The 20,224-nt window shown below is 44.9% G+C and overlaps 1 protein-coding gene across 1 annotated transcript; it reads right to left on the reverse strand.

The window, feature by feature from the left end:
* Positions 1 to 14,597: 14,597 nt before the first annotated feature.
* On the reverse strand, positions 14,598 to 17,479 carry LOC133928629 (G-type lectin S-receptor-like serine/threonine-protein kinase At2g19130). The gene has a single exon (XM_062375047.1). The coding sequence runs from the start codon at positions 17,280 to 17,282 to the stop codon at positions 14,820 to 14,822; it is 2,463 nt and encodes an 820-aa protein (XP_062231031.1). The 5' UTR covers positions 17,283 to 17,479; the 3' UTR covers positions 14,598 to 14,819.
* Between the last annotated feature and the right edge of the window lie 2,745 nt (positions 17,480 to 20,224).

A 20,224-nucleotide genomic window follows, 5' to 3' on the forward strand; every position in this document is an offset into this window, starting at 1 on the left:
CGCAGGTTAGGTAAAACATAACCACTAAGCATCCTAGACATATGTGTGAGCGACCGAAACTTTACCAAAAACATATGAAAACTGCCCTGCAACTAACAACTGAACAAAAGTAACTGTAAGCAACATGTATATTAATACGCAACAAGTACCAACATCACCATCTCCCACATACTGAACCACAAACCATACTCAAAACTCTACAACCAATGCAGATGGACAGAAGCATGCTCATGGGCGAGAGCGCGGCAGTTCAAACTGTTTATACACCCTACAGGGGGATACTCCGGGACCCACATGACACGAGGACCATTCAGCTTGTGCCACCGACCAAAGTGCACACAAGGGGGTATTCGTGACATCCTTTTCCAACCAGCCCCAACTGTTTGGATCATGCATCGCTCGGCGTGGCGGTACTAGAACTACACTCGGAGCAAACTAGTACCGCTACAAGCCTGCCGGCTCACACCGTTGATGTCCAACCCCAAAAATCCATAGCTACGAAGGTATTCGGCTCGCCTTACCATTAGATCGGCATGTGGTGAGTAAGGTAAGTGCTAAAGCCAACAACACCGACGATCGGTGCTTAACTGGCACAAAGCGATCTACGGTGTCCGGTTTTCATCTACCGACCTACCCAAGGGAACTCCACATCCGGGCAGGACAAAACACCATCCTAGTACCACCCACACCTCGTCTCATACTCACCACTCATACAACCATCTCAACCTCAACAAGTGTATGTAATCATTGGAAGGCCATATGCTCGCGAACAATGGGATGCGCCGTCGTTCGACTTCTACCGAATGACCTAATCATGGCTAAGCAAATAAGTCGAACTCATACCTAGACATTGACAACATCTCAAGGCTATAAGGAATGTAAATACACATGTATTCAAAGTAGAAGAATGCAATTGGCATAGGTTCTACCCATTGGTACCCGACACTGACTCACTAAATATGCATACGTACATAAGTATATTTCATCAGTTTTAAACGTACCCAATTACACAAGAGGGATCAATATACTTAGTTGCTTTCCTGGATGCACTGGATCAAATAGGTGGGGCACCAGGGGATCGCCCTTGGCCTCCGGGATCGATGGATCGGTGATCTCTAAAAAGGATCAATGCGTGCAATGCAAATGAGTATGAATGAAGTGCAAAAAGTATGCCACAAAGCTTAACAACATGCTAGAAGTATAAGATATGCGAATCAACGCAATACTAAATAATCTAAATGAAATCCGGAAATTAACATCCATCCAGAGTATCCGGAATGGTTCGGACTATCCAGGCTCACACCCTCGGGTGACCCTCCAGAAGAGGTGCTCGATTACTGCTTTTTATTTGAGTGGCCCGGAGTATCCGGGTGAATCCAGATTATCTGAGTTCCGGAGTATCCGGGCCATCCTCCGGTGAAGGCTCTCGGTTAGCATTATTCTAACTTGACTCGGAACCTCCGAGTTGGTCCAGACTATCCGGGATGTACCGGACAATTTGAGTGACGTTCCGAACGAAGCTCTCGGCTACACGATCACATAACTACTCCAAGTCTCTGGGTTTGTCCGAATAATCTGAGTGATACAAACTTAGGTCTTCACGGTTTTTCCCTCAGGTGATTTGACTCATTTTACAAATCTACGCTACACAAACGTACATATGCCCTATCCAAAAGGTTCTAAACCAATCTCGTACCCTAAACCCTAACCAATTTTGAACACAATTCAACGAACAAATTCTGCTGAACCCAGAGTATCCGGGTGAGTCCGGAGTATCCGAGCCAGCCCAGAAAAGTTGTTCTCGATTGGATTTTTGGTTGATTTGAGTTGTGATCTTTTTCAAGCCTAAAGGGGACGTGTTAGGGGTAGTCCAAGGGCACTAGAACTTACTCATCAACTAGCAACACGACTCTAGAGCTCAGATTCGACCAAAATCCCATTTTTGCTCCAAAAAGCTCAAAAATGCCAAGAACTTCAAGAACTACTCGATTCTTCCACGAAAACAAAAATGGATTGGATAGATGAGGAGCTCATGAGCTAGAGTATGCAATGGTACCACATGCATACCTTGAAAACTCCACTTGAGCTCGGATTTTGGAAGAAAAGAGAGAGTGCTTGAGTGGGAGAGGGAGAGAGGGAGGAGAGCTGCTGCTGCAGTAGCTTGGGTGGGCGTGTGGAGTGAGGGGTGGAGAGAGAGAGGGCAGGTGGGGTGCTGCCCACTTGAGAGAGGGAGTGGGTGAGGTGTGGGGCCACATGTGGGGCCCACACGTTAGAGAAATGGGTATTTCCAATGTAATTTCTATTATTTTCTCCTCCAATTTTCTTTTTTTTATCCAAATGATTTTTAACAAAGAACATTACCATTTTCGAATTACCATTGCGCAAGATTAAGCATAATGCTTAAGAAGCATGATTTTTCTTGAATACATGATTAAGAATTTGGGACGTGACAGGGTCGCGGACCGCCTCCCCCGGCCTAGCCATTGTCTTCACCTACCTTAACTCCTTTGATGCACCGCCGCATGGCTCCGGGTGGCCCCGCCTTCGGAGTGAGAAATCTGGAGCAAATTTGGAGAGGAGTATGAACCGACAGTAGATAGAAGAAAGGGTATCTCATTCTAAAAGTGCTCAAAGACATGTCTGGCCACATATTTGTAGAATCGCCACACACGTCAATCCGAGCAAAAACACTAAGCGGTTCCAAGGATTTAGTTATATTACTAAACTTGCACATCCAATGAACACTTACAAAGAGGAGCACCAACCTACATGAAACAAATCCTGAGAGAGCAAACCAGAGGGAGAAAGAGTACAAGGTGAAAAAAGAAAACTTCAGAGCCAAAATAGCGACTGCGCATGAAGCGGTGTATGCACTTCATATGAAGCCTACCACTGTGGATGCTGATGCAGTAGCTAGCCCCCAAGCTATTAGAAGTTGAGGCCGAGGACAATGAGACATCCTCCACATCCCTCTTTCCCTCCTCCTTGGCCTATTTTTTCATTTGGGACACCCCTTTCTTCGCTTCTACCTTCTCCTCCTCGTCAATCCCCTTCATCAGGAGATACCAGTTGACCTCTCATTCATCGTTGAAGATATCGATGATCTCGACAGGCACGACCGCTTGGATTGGAGGTTGAGCCAGAGCAGCGGGAGGTAGCCCCCTCTGCAAGGGTGGAAGCATGATTGTCATCAGTTCCAACCTGGGAAGCACTGGCTCTAGCCTTGCAAGCATGCTCACAAAATCGCTAGCCTTCGAAGGTGCCATGATAGGCGGATCCAGGGCAAGCGTTGGAGGTGACGAACCAGTCAAGGCCATCATCATTTCTGATGATGAGGAGGAAGAAGGCGCCATGCTCAAGCCAAAGAGAAGTGCTCCCTCACATAGCAGTGAGAGATCAGCTGGGTGAACCCCAGCTTTTATAACCAAACCAATCAGTCATGCCTCCCCCAGCTTTTATAACCAAACCAATCAGTCATGCATACCTAGGGAAGGAAAAAGAACAATTGCGGGCATCACTTCACAGCACTTCCCATTACTCTCTTGGGGCCCATGGCTACATCCTTGTCGATCCCTGCACACATGGCAACATCTTTGTAACACCCAGTTTTAAAGGGAACAAAACCGGGCACAACACATGTATGCCAGGAACAACTTCCATACATGCGCTTACATCATTAGTGATATCATCACAGTGCAAAAGATACATCGAACTTAACCTTATTACAAAATGACCCGAGGGTCTGAAAGAAAACACAGCGGGAGACAAAAGGGGTCTTCAGCGTCAGCGGCTCCAGCTTCCACAGGCGAAGACGTCAACCGGGGGCTCCACAGCCTAGAACAGCAGCTCGGGATCGAAGTCATCAAAGTCGAAGGTACCAGCTTCAAAGACAGCTTCTGAATGGCGGGAGAATGCAGGGGAGAAAAACAAGGGTGAGTACAAAAGGTTGTACTCCGCAAGTGCAGGGGAAAGCAGGGTATGAGGCTTTCGACAAGAAAAAGGCTTGACAGGGGTTATTAGCACTAAGCAACTAAAACGATGCCTTAACCTATACTCCCAGCAACAGGCATCCTATTTACTAGGTGTGAAGACACTTGCTATAACCAAAGGGATTTGACTCACCGGGTATCCCATATCCGGTTACCCCAAAGCTCACTAGATAATCCCATTACCTGGCTACCCGACCAACCATACCAAAACCCAGATCCAACTAATCTTGAAGAAGTCCAAGCTTGCTCTTGACCGTGAGCACGGCTGATCGACCAGTTTGATACTCTGCAGAGTTTGCATAGATCCACGAGTCGTGATTCCCTTGTTACTCCATACTTCCGGGGTAAGGAGTCGGGGTCTCACTACAAGGCCTTTACAAAACTCCCGCCGATTTGTAGGCACCCACTAAGGTTTCACCGCTAACAGCCGACCGAGTCGCTGCAGAAGCCCCCTCTTGTGCCACATACTCGACCAGTGATGCCCACAGAATCGGTGGTCGCTAATTATTTGGCCAGGCCGTACCCATATAGGCCTCGTGGTTGTACGGATATAACTTGGTTACATGCCCAAGAACCGGTCCTTAGGACCCCAAACAGATACATACCCAAACTTGCCATAGGCACCACCACAATCCATCCATTCTGTTGGGGAAGACCTATACCATGTTGCTACAAAAGAATTACCATTTTTTCCATCGGGACAGTGTTACATAGTTCATTAGTCAATATTAACCATTCTCCCACCCGGACAGCGCTAGCATGATCTACCCATCTTCTTAACCCGATACATCAACGGCGACAAGGAAACAAATATCGAGACAAAACTAGTAAACCCTAGCATGGGATATCATTTTGGACAGCATGCATATTGAAGGATAAAAACTACACCTGCAAGTCCTAAAACTGGTATAGAAATGCTCAAGGGCACTTGCCTTCACCGGGTTGCTGCTCAAAGTCCTCGAAAACTTGGTCTTGGAGGTTGCCGAACTGCTCAGCTCCTAAACGACGGACCGGAAAAACATAAACCAAACAAAACTCTAAGAACAGCACACCAAACAGTACTGAAACTATTCAAAAACTCTACAAAAAGATTCTACACGACGCTACGAACGATTAGACGCGAAAATCGCCAAAATCGGAGCTACGAGCAAAAAGTTATAAGCTTTTGAAGATGTAGGGACTTTACTGCAAATTTTACATGTTTTCCAGAGAGTAAACCGAAATAATTTTATACTGGAAATTGGATTATGACGCAATAAAACAATTACTGAATTATTTCTTAATTGGAAATGACATGGAATTGGTCCACGGGCTTGTGGACCACTGAAAGGGCATCGGTCCACCGGTCCATGGTGGACCGAAGGGGTATGAAAAATTGGCCGGTCTAATCCGGGCCGAAGAACCGGGATCCGACGGCCGGAAATCAAAAAGGGGGGGGGGGTGGCGCCGGTGGTTCAACGGTGGGAGCGGCGGCCGGCGACGACGGGGACGGCGGCGGGCTCGCCGGCGATGCGCAAAAGGCGCATCCGGCCACGGTTTGCTTCGGGACTTGGCGCATAGCAACGAGGAGCTCGCGGGGAAACTTACTGCGGGCTTGACGGCGGCGGAGGAGGTCCGAAGATGGCCGGCGACGGTGAACGGCGGGCGGAGGTGAAGCGGCTCGGCGGGAACGGCGTTCGACGGCGGGTGAAGCTCCAAGAAGCGCCGGGGTGAGGTCCTAGAGGTCCGGCGGCACCATAAGAGCGAAGAACGAGCTTAATCGCGGTTCGGTTGAGGAGAAAGAGAGCGGCGACCGAGCTCCTTACCGGCGGCAATGGAGGTGACGGCGGCGGCTCGAATCCGTGCACAAGAGAGAGGGGAGATGGGGTATTCGGGTGCGGAACCGAACAAGGATGCCGATAGAGCTCTTAAATACCCGAGAGGAGGAGTGGAACGGCCGGATTTGAGGAGATTCGGCCGACGGCTTGAAAGCACTTAAAAGCTTCGGTTTCCATGCAAACGAGTGGGTATTCAAGGGGGAAACGGCTCAAATGGAGGAAATAGGGGGCGGCGATCACGGTGGTGTGGTTTGATTGGAGAGTTAAAGCACGGGGAGGCTTCGATTTGAAACGGTCGCGGCGATTTGGGGGCGTCGGTGTCCGGTGGCGGAATGAGGAAGAAGGTGAGCCGGCGGCTCGGCGGCTCGGGCGGGAGGGCGGCTCGGCTCAGAGCCGGGCCCACTTGGCAGCGAGGCGGGCGGAGACGAGGCGGCTCGGCGGGAACGGTAGGCCGGCTCGGCCTGCGGGCCGGCGCGGGAAAAGGAGGGGCGCGGCCCACGGCGGGAGAGAAAAGGGAGGGGGAAAGAGGCGGGTTGGGCCGGCGCGGGGAAGACGGCCCAGGAAGGGTTTTCCATTTTAGAAATCTTTTTTTTTCTTTGCTTTAGGTTTTTAAACTTATTTTCCAAAAGAGATTTTAACCGAGCGAACTCTAGCGAATTTTAGCAAAAAGAATTTTCCACACAATAAAACCTTATTGCAACTACAACGGCATGAATGCGACAAACATTCAACCTATTCCAAATTAAATTTAGAAATTAATTTCCTATAGAGCTAAAATGAAATCCACTTATTTAATTTCTAGCAAAATTTTAAATTATTGCAAATTTTGAAGTTTTGGGTGTTACAATCTTATAGTGACATCCTAGTTTTTTGCACACACATCTCACCGCATTTAGGGCCTGATTTCAGCGTGTGCAAGGGCCGCGGGCACAAAACCCTCAAGCCTACATGTTACCCAATCAGCTGCACCACTGTCCCTCACTTGGGCCAAGAAAATAGGGAGAATACCTTGCTTCCACATGCAATCTTCACTATGACGATTCAAGTGGCAAAAGGACTCACCATTAGGTGGGCCGAAGAGCTCACTCTGACCCCCACATAGGCTCCGGAGTGCGTGCCTCCATCACAACCTTGACAGCCTTTGGCTTCAACGATGACTATCCCTCCGGCCTTCACATAGGCTCCGGAGACCAGGGGAAACCAAGTAATTCCCTCCGGACAACATCGTCTCTGTCGGAGCCTCGCCACCATCACTCGCGGTCACTATGGAGAGACTCTCCGATGGTGAAGGGTTGTTCAGGAGATCTTGACTATGAGGCTAGCCTGGAGCTAATTCGTTCTAAACATCTACTCACCCCTCCGAACCTTGGGTTCAACAGATGAGGGGGTATTGTTGGGGGAAATGTCCTAGCCCACAGGCAATACCACGAAGTCACCAGCTGGTGTTATTCCGGAGCCCTAAGGCTCTTGGCTCCTCACCTAGATAATAACCTTGAGAGGCCATAAGGGCTAATTAAGCCGTTCCTTCTCCAGGCAGGGGTGGCAGCAAGCCTTCAAAGAAAATATCAGCAAAGAAACGATACCCCCTGCAATCATCTGACACGAAGTGACTGGCAGTTAATGCCAGTTCAAGTGAAGCCTATCCTAACATCCGGGATAGTGCGGCACCACGCTGCAATTGATGACTGGCTCAGCATCGTACCCTTACAGTTGCTTGCACTAGTGTATTTTCCATAATAGATAATATCTTCTAGGTAGGGGTAAAAGTATTTTAACCAGGGCTCGGATTGTAAGTTGGACCGGTCCTAGGCCCTGCAGTATGGTAGTAAACTGTACCATTATTTTTGCTGGGGCATACTTGTGCGTTTATACCCCGAATGGCACTATAAATACAACCCCTGGTCACCAGACTAGAGAGACACAAAAAAATTCTTTAACGATCAATACACAAGGTGTTGCTTCCTCTCCACTTCTCCTCCAAGCTTGAGTCATTTGTGTGAATGTGCTCTCACCGTACTTATTCGTGGAAGATATTTTCTTCTTCCAACATTGGTACATTGACTTTCGCCATGCATCCCCAAGTGCGTAAATAAGAAAGTGATGGCTCTCTCCCTTCCCATTCTTCGTATGGGGTTTTCTCCTTATCCTTGAGAGGAACTCTATTCAGGACATGACACGAAGTCAACAGGGCCTCCCCCCACCATGTCTTAGATAATCTCATAGTGTCTAACATGGCATTAACTAAGTCATTCAGTGTTTAGTCCTTCTTTCTCGCAATCCCGTTTGATTGAGGTGAATAGGGAGGCATCCTCTCATGTATAATCTCATGTTTCTTATAGAATAAGTCAAAGTGGCTAGAGAAATACTCTCCACCATGATCCGACCTAATTCTTTTGATCTTTCTCTCTTGTTGATTCTCAACTTCCACTTTAATGATTTTAAAGTTTCTAGAGCCTCATCTTTCATTTTCAACAAGTATACATAGCAAAATCTAGTCGCATCATCAATTAACTCATGAAGTACTTCTTTTCACCCTTTGTCAACACACCATTCATTACACATAGATCTAAATGAATGAGTTCTAGAGGTGCTAAATTTCTCTCCTCGGATGCCTTGTGAGGCTTATGAGGTTATTTTGATTGCATGCAACTATGGCACTTAGAACCTTTGACTATATAAAAATTTGGAATTAAACTCATGCTGGAAAGTCGAGTCATAGAACAAAAATTTAAATGAGATAACCGTGAATGCCAAACACTAGCATCATCATTAACATTTCCACAAATATGATTGAAAGACTCATTGCTTAAATCAAAAAGGGAAAAACAAAGCAAGTATTCGCACTCATAGCCTTTACCAATAAATCCATGCTTTGACACTACTATTTTAGGGAGCTGCTAACTAGATTCTTGTTTATTATAGGGGTATGCTGCACGTTCCTCAGCTGCACAATCTTTTCTAAAGTAAACTTTATATCTATCGTGCCAACACCACGAACAGAAGCATGTGACCTATTCCCCATTAGGACAGAGGAATCATGGGCGACCTTATAAGAAGAGAACATTGAGATATCAGTAGACAGATGAACATTGGCCTCTATATCAATCCACCAATTAGTAGATTGAAATACTGAAAACACTGAAGGTAAATTTTCATACCTTGTAGTTCCGTTTCCATCTTCGCCAATGGTCACCACATTAGAAGTCTTTGAGTTCTACTTTTGTGGAGCATTTCTTCCATTGCAGTCTGGACAATCCTTGGCGAAGTGTCCAATCTCACCGTACATAAAGCAAGGTAGTTTTGATGTGTTCATCTTCTTCTTCTTGAAGTGGTAGTTTTGTTTGGCTTATTATCTTTCCCTTTGTTCTTGTTGTGGAAGGACTTTTGCATCATCTTGGCATTAGTCTGTCCCTCCTCTCCTCTTAGACTCACATCCTTAGACCGAGCTTTCTCCTCAATATCAAGATACATGATCAAACTCTGAATAGTAATCTCTTGTCTCTTGTGCTTTAGAGCAATGGAAAAGTTTCTCCATGAAGGAGATAACTTGGCAATAATGCCTCCAGCCACTAACTTGTTGGGTACATTGATCTTGAGGAGTTCGAGCTCCATCACGATGCACTGAACCTCATGAGCCTACTCGACTACAGAGCAATTTTCAACCATCTTGTAGTCATGATATTGCTCTATGATATACAGTTCACTTTCTGCATATGATACACTAAATTTAGCATCCATTGTATCCAAAGCTCCTTTGCCCTTTGTATGTGCATATACACATCACAAAGATGATCACCAAGAATGCTAAAAATGCATCCTACAAAGATTGTATAAGCATTTGTGAATGTCTTTTCCTGCTTAGCAGTAAGGATCCTTCCGGCTTGCCATTAGCCTCTAGTAGACATTCATAGCCATTAGCTACAGAGTGACCTCAACTTTTCATCTCTTAAAGTACACTCCAGAAAAACTTGTCTGGCCTCAATGCATCAACAAATCCAGCCATTGATATACGTAAGTGCCTATAGTCGTTCTTACGTAAGTGCCCTCGGCCACCGCCACCATCACTGTGGACAACCACCTTGACATCGAGGTAGGCCTCCCGGCTCTCCCTCTGTCTCCTTCTTCATTCCGATTCCTAGGGTTTCAGTAGAAGTTCATACTGATTCATGGCTAGCTGCTTGTGTGTTCAAATGATAAGATTAGATGCTTGCGTGCTAGTCCTTTTGTGTGTTAAAATGATAAGAACAGATGCTACTTGTGGTCCTGTTGTGTGTTGAAATGATAAGAAAAAATATGTTGTCTCAGTCCTTTTATGTGTTTCAATGATAAGAACAGATGCTGCTTGTGGTCCTTTTACGTGTTCAAATGATAAGAATAGATGTGCTGCCTCGGCCCTTTTGTGTGTTCAAATGATAAGAACAGATGCTTGGTCAGTACTTCTGTGTGTTCAAATGATGCTTGTGAGTATTTCCCCTCTTTTGTTATGGATAGTATTGGCACATATTCCCTTTCCTAGATGATGAATTGATACACTGAGACTGAGCAATTTACTGAGTACAACAGTTTAAACCTGTGATTCTCTAGTTGTTTGATATTTGTTGTAGCCCCTAGTGAGACTTGTTGATGGTTCTTCCTGGTCTGTACTTGTATACCGAGACATATTTCTTGTGTTGTCTCTGTAGTGGGCTACCTATTAGAATTTGATCCCTGGATGGTGTGCTGCTATAAGTTCATAGATTGATTAGCATATCAGATTATGGATAAGGAAGTTGATTCATCCTTTTTGTTCTGTCATTACTTGTTTGAATCTTGTTGTTCAGTCTCTATTTTTTTCTCTGCAAGAAATGCTTGTCCTTTTTAGAATCTGTGGTCTCTAATTGGGTATAGCAGCACTGTCTATGATGATATTGTGTAATGGTTGAGAATTCTGTCCAGGTTCTAATAACTAGATGAGAACTTAGTAAATTGTCCATTCGTTGATGTACTCAATAGAGCAATTTGGCGGCATGACCTTGATTGTCTTGGGGCCAATTGTTATTCATTTCCTGAGAGCATTTTTATACATCTACTGTTCAGTTCTTGCTGTACACTAAGGTCGTATTTCTTTTTTACTCCTATTGTGTGTTGTATTAAAAATTACACTGTTTTCATAATTGTTTTTCTTTTTGCAAATAATGAAATTAGAGACCATACATATGAATGCAAAGCTCGAATGGGATGATTTTTACACAAGTCCAAACCAGAAGCTGTTGCAGCATATAGCAATCAAGACATACAGGCTGAGCTAAAATTGGGTACCTTTGAAAATAAGAAGAAATTTGATTTCACGTGTAAAGATGTTGTGACTTGTAAGATCAATATGTCACTTGTCAGTACCTTTGTACATATTTGTGTCTATTTTGCTACGTAAGATGTGACTTTTTTTGTTAAATGTTGTCATAATATACTCAATTATAATATTCTATGTGTATACATTCGATCTATCGACTCCATGGTTATCTCTCTTTCGACAGCCTCTCTCCGTCCCTTGTTGGCTTTATCTCTATCTCCCTCTATTGTTAGCTCTCTATATGTAGAATACTCAATCGCTCATCATCATCGTATGTAGAATTTCTATAAAGGGGTGGCACCACCAACCACAAATCCGGCCCAGGTGCTAGAAGGAGTTGTAGTGTTGCTGTCAAAAATTGAAGAAGGTAGCCCAAGCCACTACCTCAATCTAGACCAAACAAATACGTGTGGAGGCGATGAGGTAATTTATAAGTAGAAAAATGCATCTATTCAACATATTATTGTATAGGTTCTTAATATTTTTTTGCTTATGCGCAGATGCCTGATGCTCCTGAGGGTCATGACAATAAGCAATCCCAGGAGTGGCATCATGCCCAAGGTCCCTCGAAGATGCCTACGGGACGATTTGTGATTACGGAGGTCTAACTAGTAGGGGAACCAACTGCACCAGAGAGAGTTCTGCAAGTCAGTCTGTGGGATAGCTATTAAGGATCACGTGCCCATCAGCTATAAATTGTGGACTGGTGAACAAGGTGATCTGCACGTGGTTCCTGATTCAATCAAGAATGATATCATGTGGCCCAAGATATTAGAGAGGTTCGAGTTCCCTGCAGAGAAAAATATGGACGTAGTTAAGCATAATGCACTAATGATTATAGGCCTTTCATTTAAGAACTTGAAGAGCACACTAAATAGAACCTATGTGCAGAAAGGTACAACACTAGATTTTAGCAAATGGTTGCAACTGGATGATCATTTCAAGCCTTTGTGGAGTACAATTTGTCAGAAGAAGCACGAAGGTTGAATGAGGTGAACAAAACAAACTCGACGAAGAACCTCTAACCCTACAAAGTCAGCAGTCGTGGGTACACGAGGAAAGAATGATAGTGGCAATAACAGCTAGATGAACTGCGAGAGAGAGGTGTCATGCCTAAGATGGAGGGTTGGATTGAACGATCGACACGCTTCCTTCTTGGGAGGGGTGCTTCTTACTCGTGTGATCGAAGCTTATGCTTTACAACCTCCAAAAACCACGAAGTGATGCAAACTATTACAAAAAAGCTTGCAAAAGCCCATGTGTAGTCTGCACAAGGCTGTTTCAAGCCAGACAGGGATAGGGACAAGCTCACCCTTGCACTAGGAAACAAGGAGTATGATGGTCGCACACGAGACGTTAGGGTGATGGGTTGGAAATATAGATTCCCAGGCGACATCAACAGTTACAAGAGTCGAAAGAGATCCCAAGAAGAGCGAGATACATAACGAGAGGTACAACAAGGTAGGATGATGGAAATACTTGAACAAACGCTACAAAAGGGGAACATATAGAGAAAAAAAGAGCACAAGCAGTACAACAAGCTCTCATGCGTCAATGGGGCGCCATTGTGAGCGAACAGGAACGACCGACAGCGTCTCCTAATGTTGCGCCCTCCAGCCCCGATGGTAATCAGAGTAGCTGTACGTCCATGGGAGTTTCGGGAGCTAACCCATCACTTATCCTGTCGACCTCATCACAACACGAACACTGTGTAAAGTACACATTGGTGCTAGAAATATTACCATCAAGGTGGCTTCCGGCGTGGCTTATCCCCACGGCTCCCATGAATATTTTCACGGACATCCAATAATGGAGGGATACACCGTGGTCGAAGTAGATGAGGCAGTTGACTAGTACCATCATGTTGAGGTGGACTACCCCACAGAGGAGGGGGCGAACACTATAGGAGAGAACGAGCACACATTTATCGCGTAGGAGAAGGCCTCCATAGTGTTTCCACTAGGGATAGATACTAAGAACCTTTACTCTCCATGATACCCCAGGCTGCCGTCGCCTCGAAGATCTCCCTCTCTCCTCACCTATCTCCTAGAAGAAGTTCACCTCCCTAGCCATCGCCTCGAAGAAGATGTGGTAGAAGTGCACCCGCTATCATTGCACCTAGTCCGAAGGATCCTGTTGTGGCCTTCAACCAGCTTTCAGAGTTGGTAGCGTCAGACGACTCTTCGACAGAATGACCTTCCAACAATTATATGAAGGAGCAGTAAGAAGCAGCGGCTCGTAAGCGTGCCCAGGAGGATGAGGATGAGAGGTTGGCCCGTCAGCTATGCATTGCGAAGGAGCAAGAAGTAACTTCCTGTAAGTATGCCCATAAGGAGGAGGACGAGAGGGTGGCCCGTTAGTGTGCTGTGGATAAGCATGTGAGGGTGGCCCGTCAGTGTGCTACAGAGGATGCCAAAGGCTCAAACCATAGTGGTATTCAAGTGTCCGACTTTGTTGTCTTTGACATGCCAGCAAGCCTAGAGCATAGGTGACGCTGCAGTCAATTAGGCATATCCGGGTCCTCCGCTCCACCACCATCGCCCCCCGGCCTCCCCGGATATACACACACCATTAGCCGTTCGTGAGGAGATGCGGTCCTCACCACGAGAGAGGTAGAGGGATATTGGACTAGCTCAACTCGACTTATTTTTCGGGGGTGACCTGTGAGAACTATTATGTATATATGTGTGTTTGTCGATGCCGAGCACCTTCATTATATAATATGAATTACTATGTATTAATGAAGATGCCTTTATAATTGATTCACATTAAATATATGTCTCATTGTATGCATATATTGAGAGAGGGACGCAGAGATCGAGGAGAGAGGGGGAGGATAGAGAGAGGGAGGATAGGGAAGAGAGGCAAGGGAGGCCGAAGAGGCAAAACACTACCGATTGAAGGCTCTAGCCAGTAGTATTGCCTTGGGAATCATTGCTGACTGAAACCACCAGCCAATAGTGATTCCTAGGCATCACTACCGGCTAGAGCCTTCAGCCTATAATCCCTGAGTACCACTGCTCGTTACCTATTGCTGACTTTAAAATCGATAATAAAGAAGATTTTAGAGCCCATAATGATAGGGGCTGTGCAATAGCGCTAGGTGTTGCATCTGTAGGGTGTCTCATCAGGCAGCACAACACCGCTTGTTTGGGATCCAACCTTGCACGACTTGGATGTACGACGAGCAGTGGTGGGAGAGCAGATGCAGGATTTTAGAGTCAGTGTTCGGAGTCATCGATGATGACACTGCAGCATTGTTTATATAAAAACTAAATGTCCATAATAGCAAATGTCAAAGTACCAATACTTCTGTATTACATAATGATCGTGGTCCGGTTTGCTGCTTGGCACGTTGGATGCAGGTCGCGCAGCTTTGTGCTTGGCGCCGAGCACCTTAGAAGTGATGTCTAGAGCAAGCAGTAAGTAGTAGCACATATCAACTTCGTCCTTCAATTTAAAGATATACATCACCTGCCCAATCAACAAAACATACACATCTTTTTACTTCCGCCATATTTTTCTACAACGCTTTCTTATCATAATTGGCCATTAAAAAAGTAAATAAGATACAATTTAGCAATCGCAGGCTTGCCTTCCTTTATTCCTAACGCTCCAGGTTACAACTTCAAAATTTGTGGAAACAAAGATTAGTAACATCGACTGCGAAATATTTATGAACTGTTACAATAAAGTTGCATCAGAGCGTTCCGTTATAGCTGCAAGTAGCCTTGGCATAAGAGGCATATCAATCTCCTGTAGACCCTCAAGATACCGCACCACTTCACCCATGGTTGGCCGATCAAACTCATTATCTTGGATGCACCAACATGCAACTTTGCAAACCGTTTCAGCCTGTTCCAAATTGAAGTCACCATGTAATTTTGGATCTACCAAACTCCGCATATCTCCCTTGTGAAGCATGGTGATGGCTCGCACAGGGAAATATTCAACATGATAACTGTTGCTTGTGTATGCTTCAGGTGAATTCCTCCTTCCTGATATGATTTCCAACAGTACCATACCGAAGGCGTAAACATCAATTTTTTGTGTAATAGCAACTCCACTAAGCCACTCTGGGGCAAGATACCCTGCAGTTCCTCTGAATGTAGTCAGAATTCGGCTAAAATTCCTTCCTACAAATGCTGCCATCCCAAAGTCTGCAACTTTAGGAATAAATGAGGCATCGAGCAGTATGTTTTCTGGCTTAATATCACAATGTATGATGCATTCGTGGCAACTCTGATGCAAGTATGACAATCCTCTAGCAACTCCTAGAGCTATTTGATACCTGCTGTTCCAATTTAGGACAACAACATTGCTCTTAAATAGATGGGCATCAAGAGATCCATTTAACATGTATTCATACACAAGTAACCTAGTATCACCTTCGCAGCAGAAACCAATCAATTTGACTAGGTTGATATGTTGGATCAATCCAATTGAGCTCAGCTCAGCCCTGAATTGCTTCTCTCCCTGACTGGCACCATCAAGCCTTTTCACTGCTATAGTAGTTGAGTCACTTAACACTCCCTTATATACAGAACCAAAACCACCACCTCCCAGCTTTTCTGAGAAGTTTTTAGTAGCACGATCTAAATCAGTGTATCTAAAGGCTATAATTCCACCACTTTCTTGATTGTAGTATAATGGCGCACCACACCACTTGAACTTGTTCCTCCAAATCACTAACAACAGCATGAACATTAGTAACCCGAAACTAATAATGCTTGCAGCAGTAACAAGTTCAATGCTTGGTTTTCTTTTGTCTTTTCTCAAACTTTGCAAATCTTTGGCCGCAAGACGAAGGTAAAGAACATCTTCAGAATTATTATCAATGCCATCATTCAGATTTACGCTAAGCAATTCCCCGTGCCAGATAGAACATCTGCTATTGTTATAGGAATAAGCAGTGCAGGAGCAATCATTAAGACAAGATTCTTCGCATTTTCTCTGAATGGTAGCAACGTCTAAGCTTTGGGGATTATAGGGCAATGTAACATGAGCGATTGGGTGGAACATGTCTGTTGAACTTGTCATGTTTTTGTTACTAGTGCAATGCAATGGAGTATTTCTGATGCAGCCCCCTGTTCGATCATCAAGCTCCCAATCCCGAGCTGACTTCTGAGAGAAGCTCTCCATACAATCGCAGAATGGACGTGAATTGCCGTTGCAGACCGTGAAAGCTCCACAGGCAGCATATGGAGTGCAGGGATCAGCAGGTTGGGTATTTATTGTTTGCCAAGACTGTCTGTCTTGTGACCAAATATTCAACTTGATCTGACCAGAGATGTCTAGTGGGACAAATATGGAAGATGATTCATCCGGTGAAGTGTATATGTAGTACTCCTCTTCACTGTTATCAATATATGCCGGGTTAATCAGACCTCTGGTCTGCTGATTCATGTCTACCATCGTCTTGAGTACTTGTATAAGTTTCAATGATGATTTTCCTGATGCCCAAGACCAATACACTACAACAGGGTAGCGGTGCTTGAGGACCACCCCGCTGGTGTCTAGTTCAACGCAGTATGAGCCGAGACCCGGATCGATGAGGCTCTTCCTTGAGATGAACTGGCGATTGAAGCCGGTGACCTTGTTCCGGCCAAACTTGGCGCCAGGAAGCCAAACATCTGTTGGATAGTCAAAGCTCTCCCACAACGTTACATTAGTTGATGGGCTTTCGACGAGGACAAGGTTTCCAGTGTTCAAGAGAACGGCACTAGTGGTGTTCAAGCTGGTTCCTGTCCTATTGACAATGTGAGTGGACCAGATTATGGATTCTGTACCGGTATGGTTTACGATGGCAAGATTGCCATCGCTTGAGATTTTCAGTTGTGTTAGCTTGAGCATGGGGCCAGTGATTGGCTCCTCCCTATTAGCAACCCACACAGTGGTAAAAACCGGGATCTTATTGAACCAAATGCCAAGGTACCAGTTGGGGGAGGTGTTGTCGGACTTACTGATGCCTGTTGTTGTTGGCTGGAAGAAGCCGAGCGCGAACTTGCCATTTCTCGAGACGAGCATATCACCGACGGCGAGCCCTTGGCCTGCCGTGAGAGTATCACCATTTGTGGCAGCGGAACATGAAGGAGTGTGCAGTGAAGAGAGGAGAAGAAGCCCGAGCAATACGTCGAGGGGAGCCATGGAGAAGAGAACGAATGAACTTGAATTGAAGAAGAGACGACGTATGAGTGACGCTGGATGGATGAATGCACATATGTGTGCTGCTCTGCTCTGCTATTCGGAGAAGGAAGAAGAGCATCTATAGAATGAAAGAGGTTGAACAGAACACGCACAAACACATGTTCAGCTGAGTGACGAGGAAGACATGGCAACGACCCTGCGGGTTAAATTCAGATTATTGTTTGCAGTGGGTCGTAGTACCCACTTGGGCTGCCACTTGAACTGAGTAGATGTACTCCCACTGCTTTCGCTATACAAGGCGGTATTACTACAAAAACCAAGTGCTAGCGTAGCCCATTCATGTCCGTGTCAACTATGATAGTCTAGTACAGGCTACAAGCTAACGCAGATAGGAGAGCATCTTCTACGAAATATTTGTTGAAACAAAGATTAGTCACGTAGGATAGGATATGCGCAAATTACCTAATCAAGAAGGAGTGAATAATTACATAAGCTAAATTCAAATTTTAAATCATCCAAATTAACTATTCGATATATTCATGAAATTCAGTTCAGGATGGACAACTATCTGACTAAAAGTGACGTCCAGAAAAACCAACTGTTGGATTGCCCTAATTTTTTACTGTATCAACTAGAGAATTGTAAGAAATCATTGCCAAGAGAATCAGGTTGATCGAATCTCTAGAACTGAAGATATAAAATTCGCAAGCATACTACGAAAGATTGTGACGAAAATAGATCAAACATAAATATCTCAAGAATTACGAAATTTGACCAACCAAATTCCACACAGAGTTACCTTGATGCTTGATGATGATTTTGGATGGATCAACCCAATGCAAATCGCAAACGAACGAACGATTCACCAAAACCACTGCGAAAAGATGAACAAGATAAGTAGAAAGAAAAAATTACGAAATTTGCACTTTATTGTATTGATGGGTTACAAGATGCATCTCTTAAAGTTTTCTTGCGAAAACCTAGATTAAACTCTCTAATCTATTTTCCTAAAACCCTTTGTATTGCCCCCTTCGCCTCACCTCGACACAATACATCAACTTATGGGCGTGTTTGGCACCGATTCTTGGTCGATTTTGGTAGAAAAAAGCGGCAAACGGGTCCAAACGGCCCACTTCTGGCCCCGATTCAGAGGAACGTGCTTTGTGGTGAATGTGAACATCTGCCTGCGACACAGAATCGACCCTTCGGTTTCTTCCCACCAATGCACAGGTGGAGAAACAAATGAAGGCACAAAGTTCGGGTGTATTTACCCAGAATTGGCATCCACTTACCCCTTCTGACTCGTCCATTGCAGACTCCATTCCACCGCCAGCCCCGACTCCTCGGTAGCCTGCACAAGATCACTACTGATCCGGTGACTAGGGTTTGAGCTCAAGCAATGGCGGGTACTCGAAACGGTGGCTGTGCCAACGAGCACGACTGCGCTCCGGTGGGTCTCTTCCTTCCTCTTCAGTTGGCCCCCTACTTCCTTGGCCAATCGGTCGCTTGCTGCCACCATGACCAAAGCCGCTACCACCATTGGAGACTGACGGGGCGAGCAACGTCTTTAGCACAAGTTAGCTTTTTTGGGTTATACTCTAGTGTTACTATGGACTGCTCCCCATCCTCCTAAAATCATATATCAGGATTCGACCTCCGGCTCACGCCTCCCCTGGCTTCCATTCACGTGGTGCTCGGTGAGTTCATCCCTGCTCACTCACTTCAGTCCAGCACTCTCATCTGTCCCATGTCCATTGTAGTAGCTCCTCCTTGGCTTGATGCTTTGAACTGACAAGATCTATTGATTGCTATTGTTCTTGATTGGGAACGATTGTAAATTTCGTTTCAAATTGTGATGTTTTTGGCTAAAAATAATCTAGCTAGCGTTCCTATAATTAGATCTACTTGTAATAATGTGGCTCATAAGTCGTAGGCTACCTGACATTTTTGAACTCATTTCTGGACTCATGTCTCCACTTATGTATTAACTCAGGTTGACAATTGGGTAACTTGCATTTGAAGATAACTGCATCTCAGTATACATGCCCGTATTGGTTTTCTCCTAGAGTTAATTCACTGATCCAAAGAATACTTGATCCAAATTCAGTAATTGTAAGTACAAGTAGAAGGTAGTGTTGTGATATATGTTTGAAAAATCTCGTATGCATGGCCAAGTTATTGGTGATGTAATGTTCAAATGCAAATCATAGATGGAAAAGCCTGCAAAGTTCATTGCTAAGTGGGATCCATTTGCTGCTAAGGTGTTCAATAAAATTTGTGTGGACGAAGTGAATGCACATAATAGGCCTCAACAATGCTTGAATAGTTTAGAGTATGCAAACCTTGTAAGGAAGTTCCAGGAACGAACTAAGAGGTCATATGCCCATGGGAAAATGAAGAATAGGTCGGATGCCATAAATAAAACACATACCCAATGGAAGACTTTAAACAATAGAACCACTGGTTTGGGGAGGGATCTTGTGACTGGATGCATTACAGCTAGTGATGAGTGGTGGGCTAAGCAAAATTAGGTTAGTATATGAATATGTTGTCTCTATAAGTAATCTATTTTGTGGTGTTGAAGTTTATATTGTTCTTTGTATTTTCAAGCAATGCTGGGCTGTATCACTTTTTAGGCTACACCACTTAAGCATGAGGAAGAGTTGAAGACAATGTTTGAAGCTATTAGTTGTACAAATGAGAGTTCCTTTATTCTAGGAGTTCATGGAGAGAATGATAATGGAGATGGTGGCGCTGCTAAGGGTGAGGCTGTGGATGTGAATGGTGTGCCAGCCATTGTTCAGAAGAGGGGCAAGGACAAAATGGCAGCTCATGATTCTCCCAGGGGAAAGAAGAAGAAGACTTGTAGAGATGACTATATGAAGCGATTGGTGGATGCATATGAGTTGAAGGCCTAAAGCAGTACAAATTCTGCTACTTCT

Source organism: Phragmites australis, chromosome 9 (genome assembly GCF_958298935.1).
Source record: "Phragmites australis chromosome 9, lpPhrAust1.1, whole genome shotgun sequence".
Lineage (NCBI taxonomy): Eukaryota > Viridiplantae > Streptophyta > Magnoliopsida > Poales > Poaceae > Phragmites > Phragmites australis.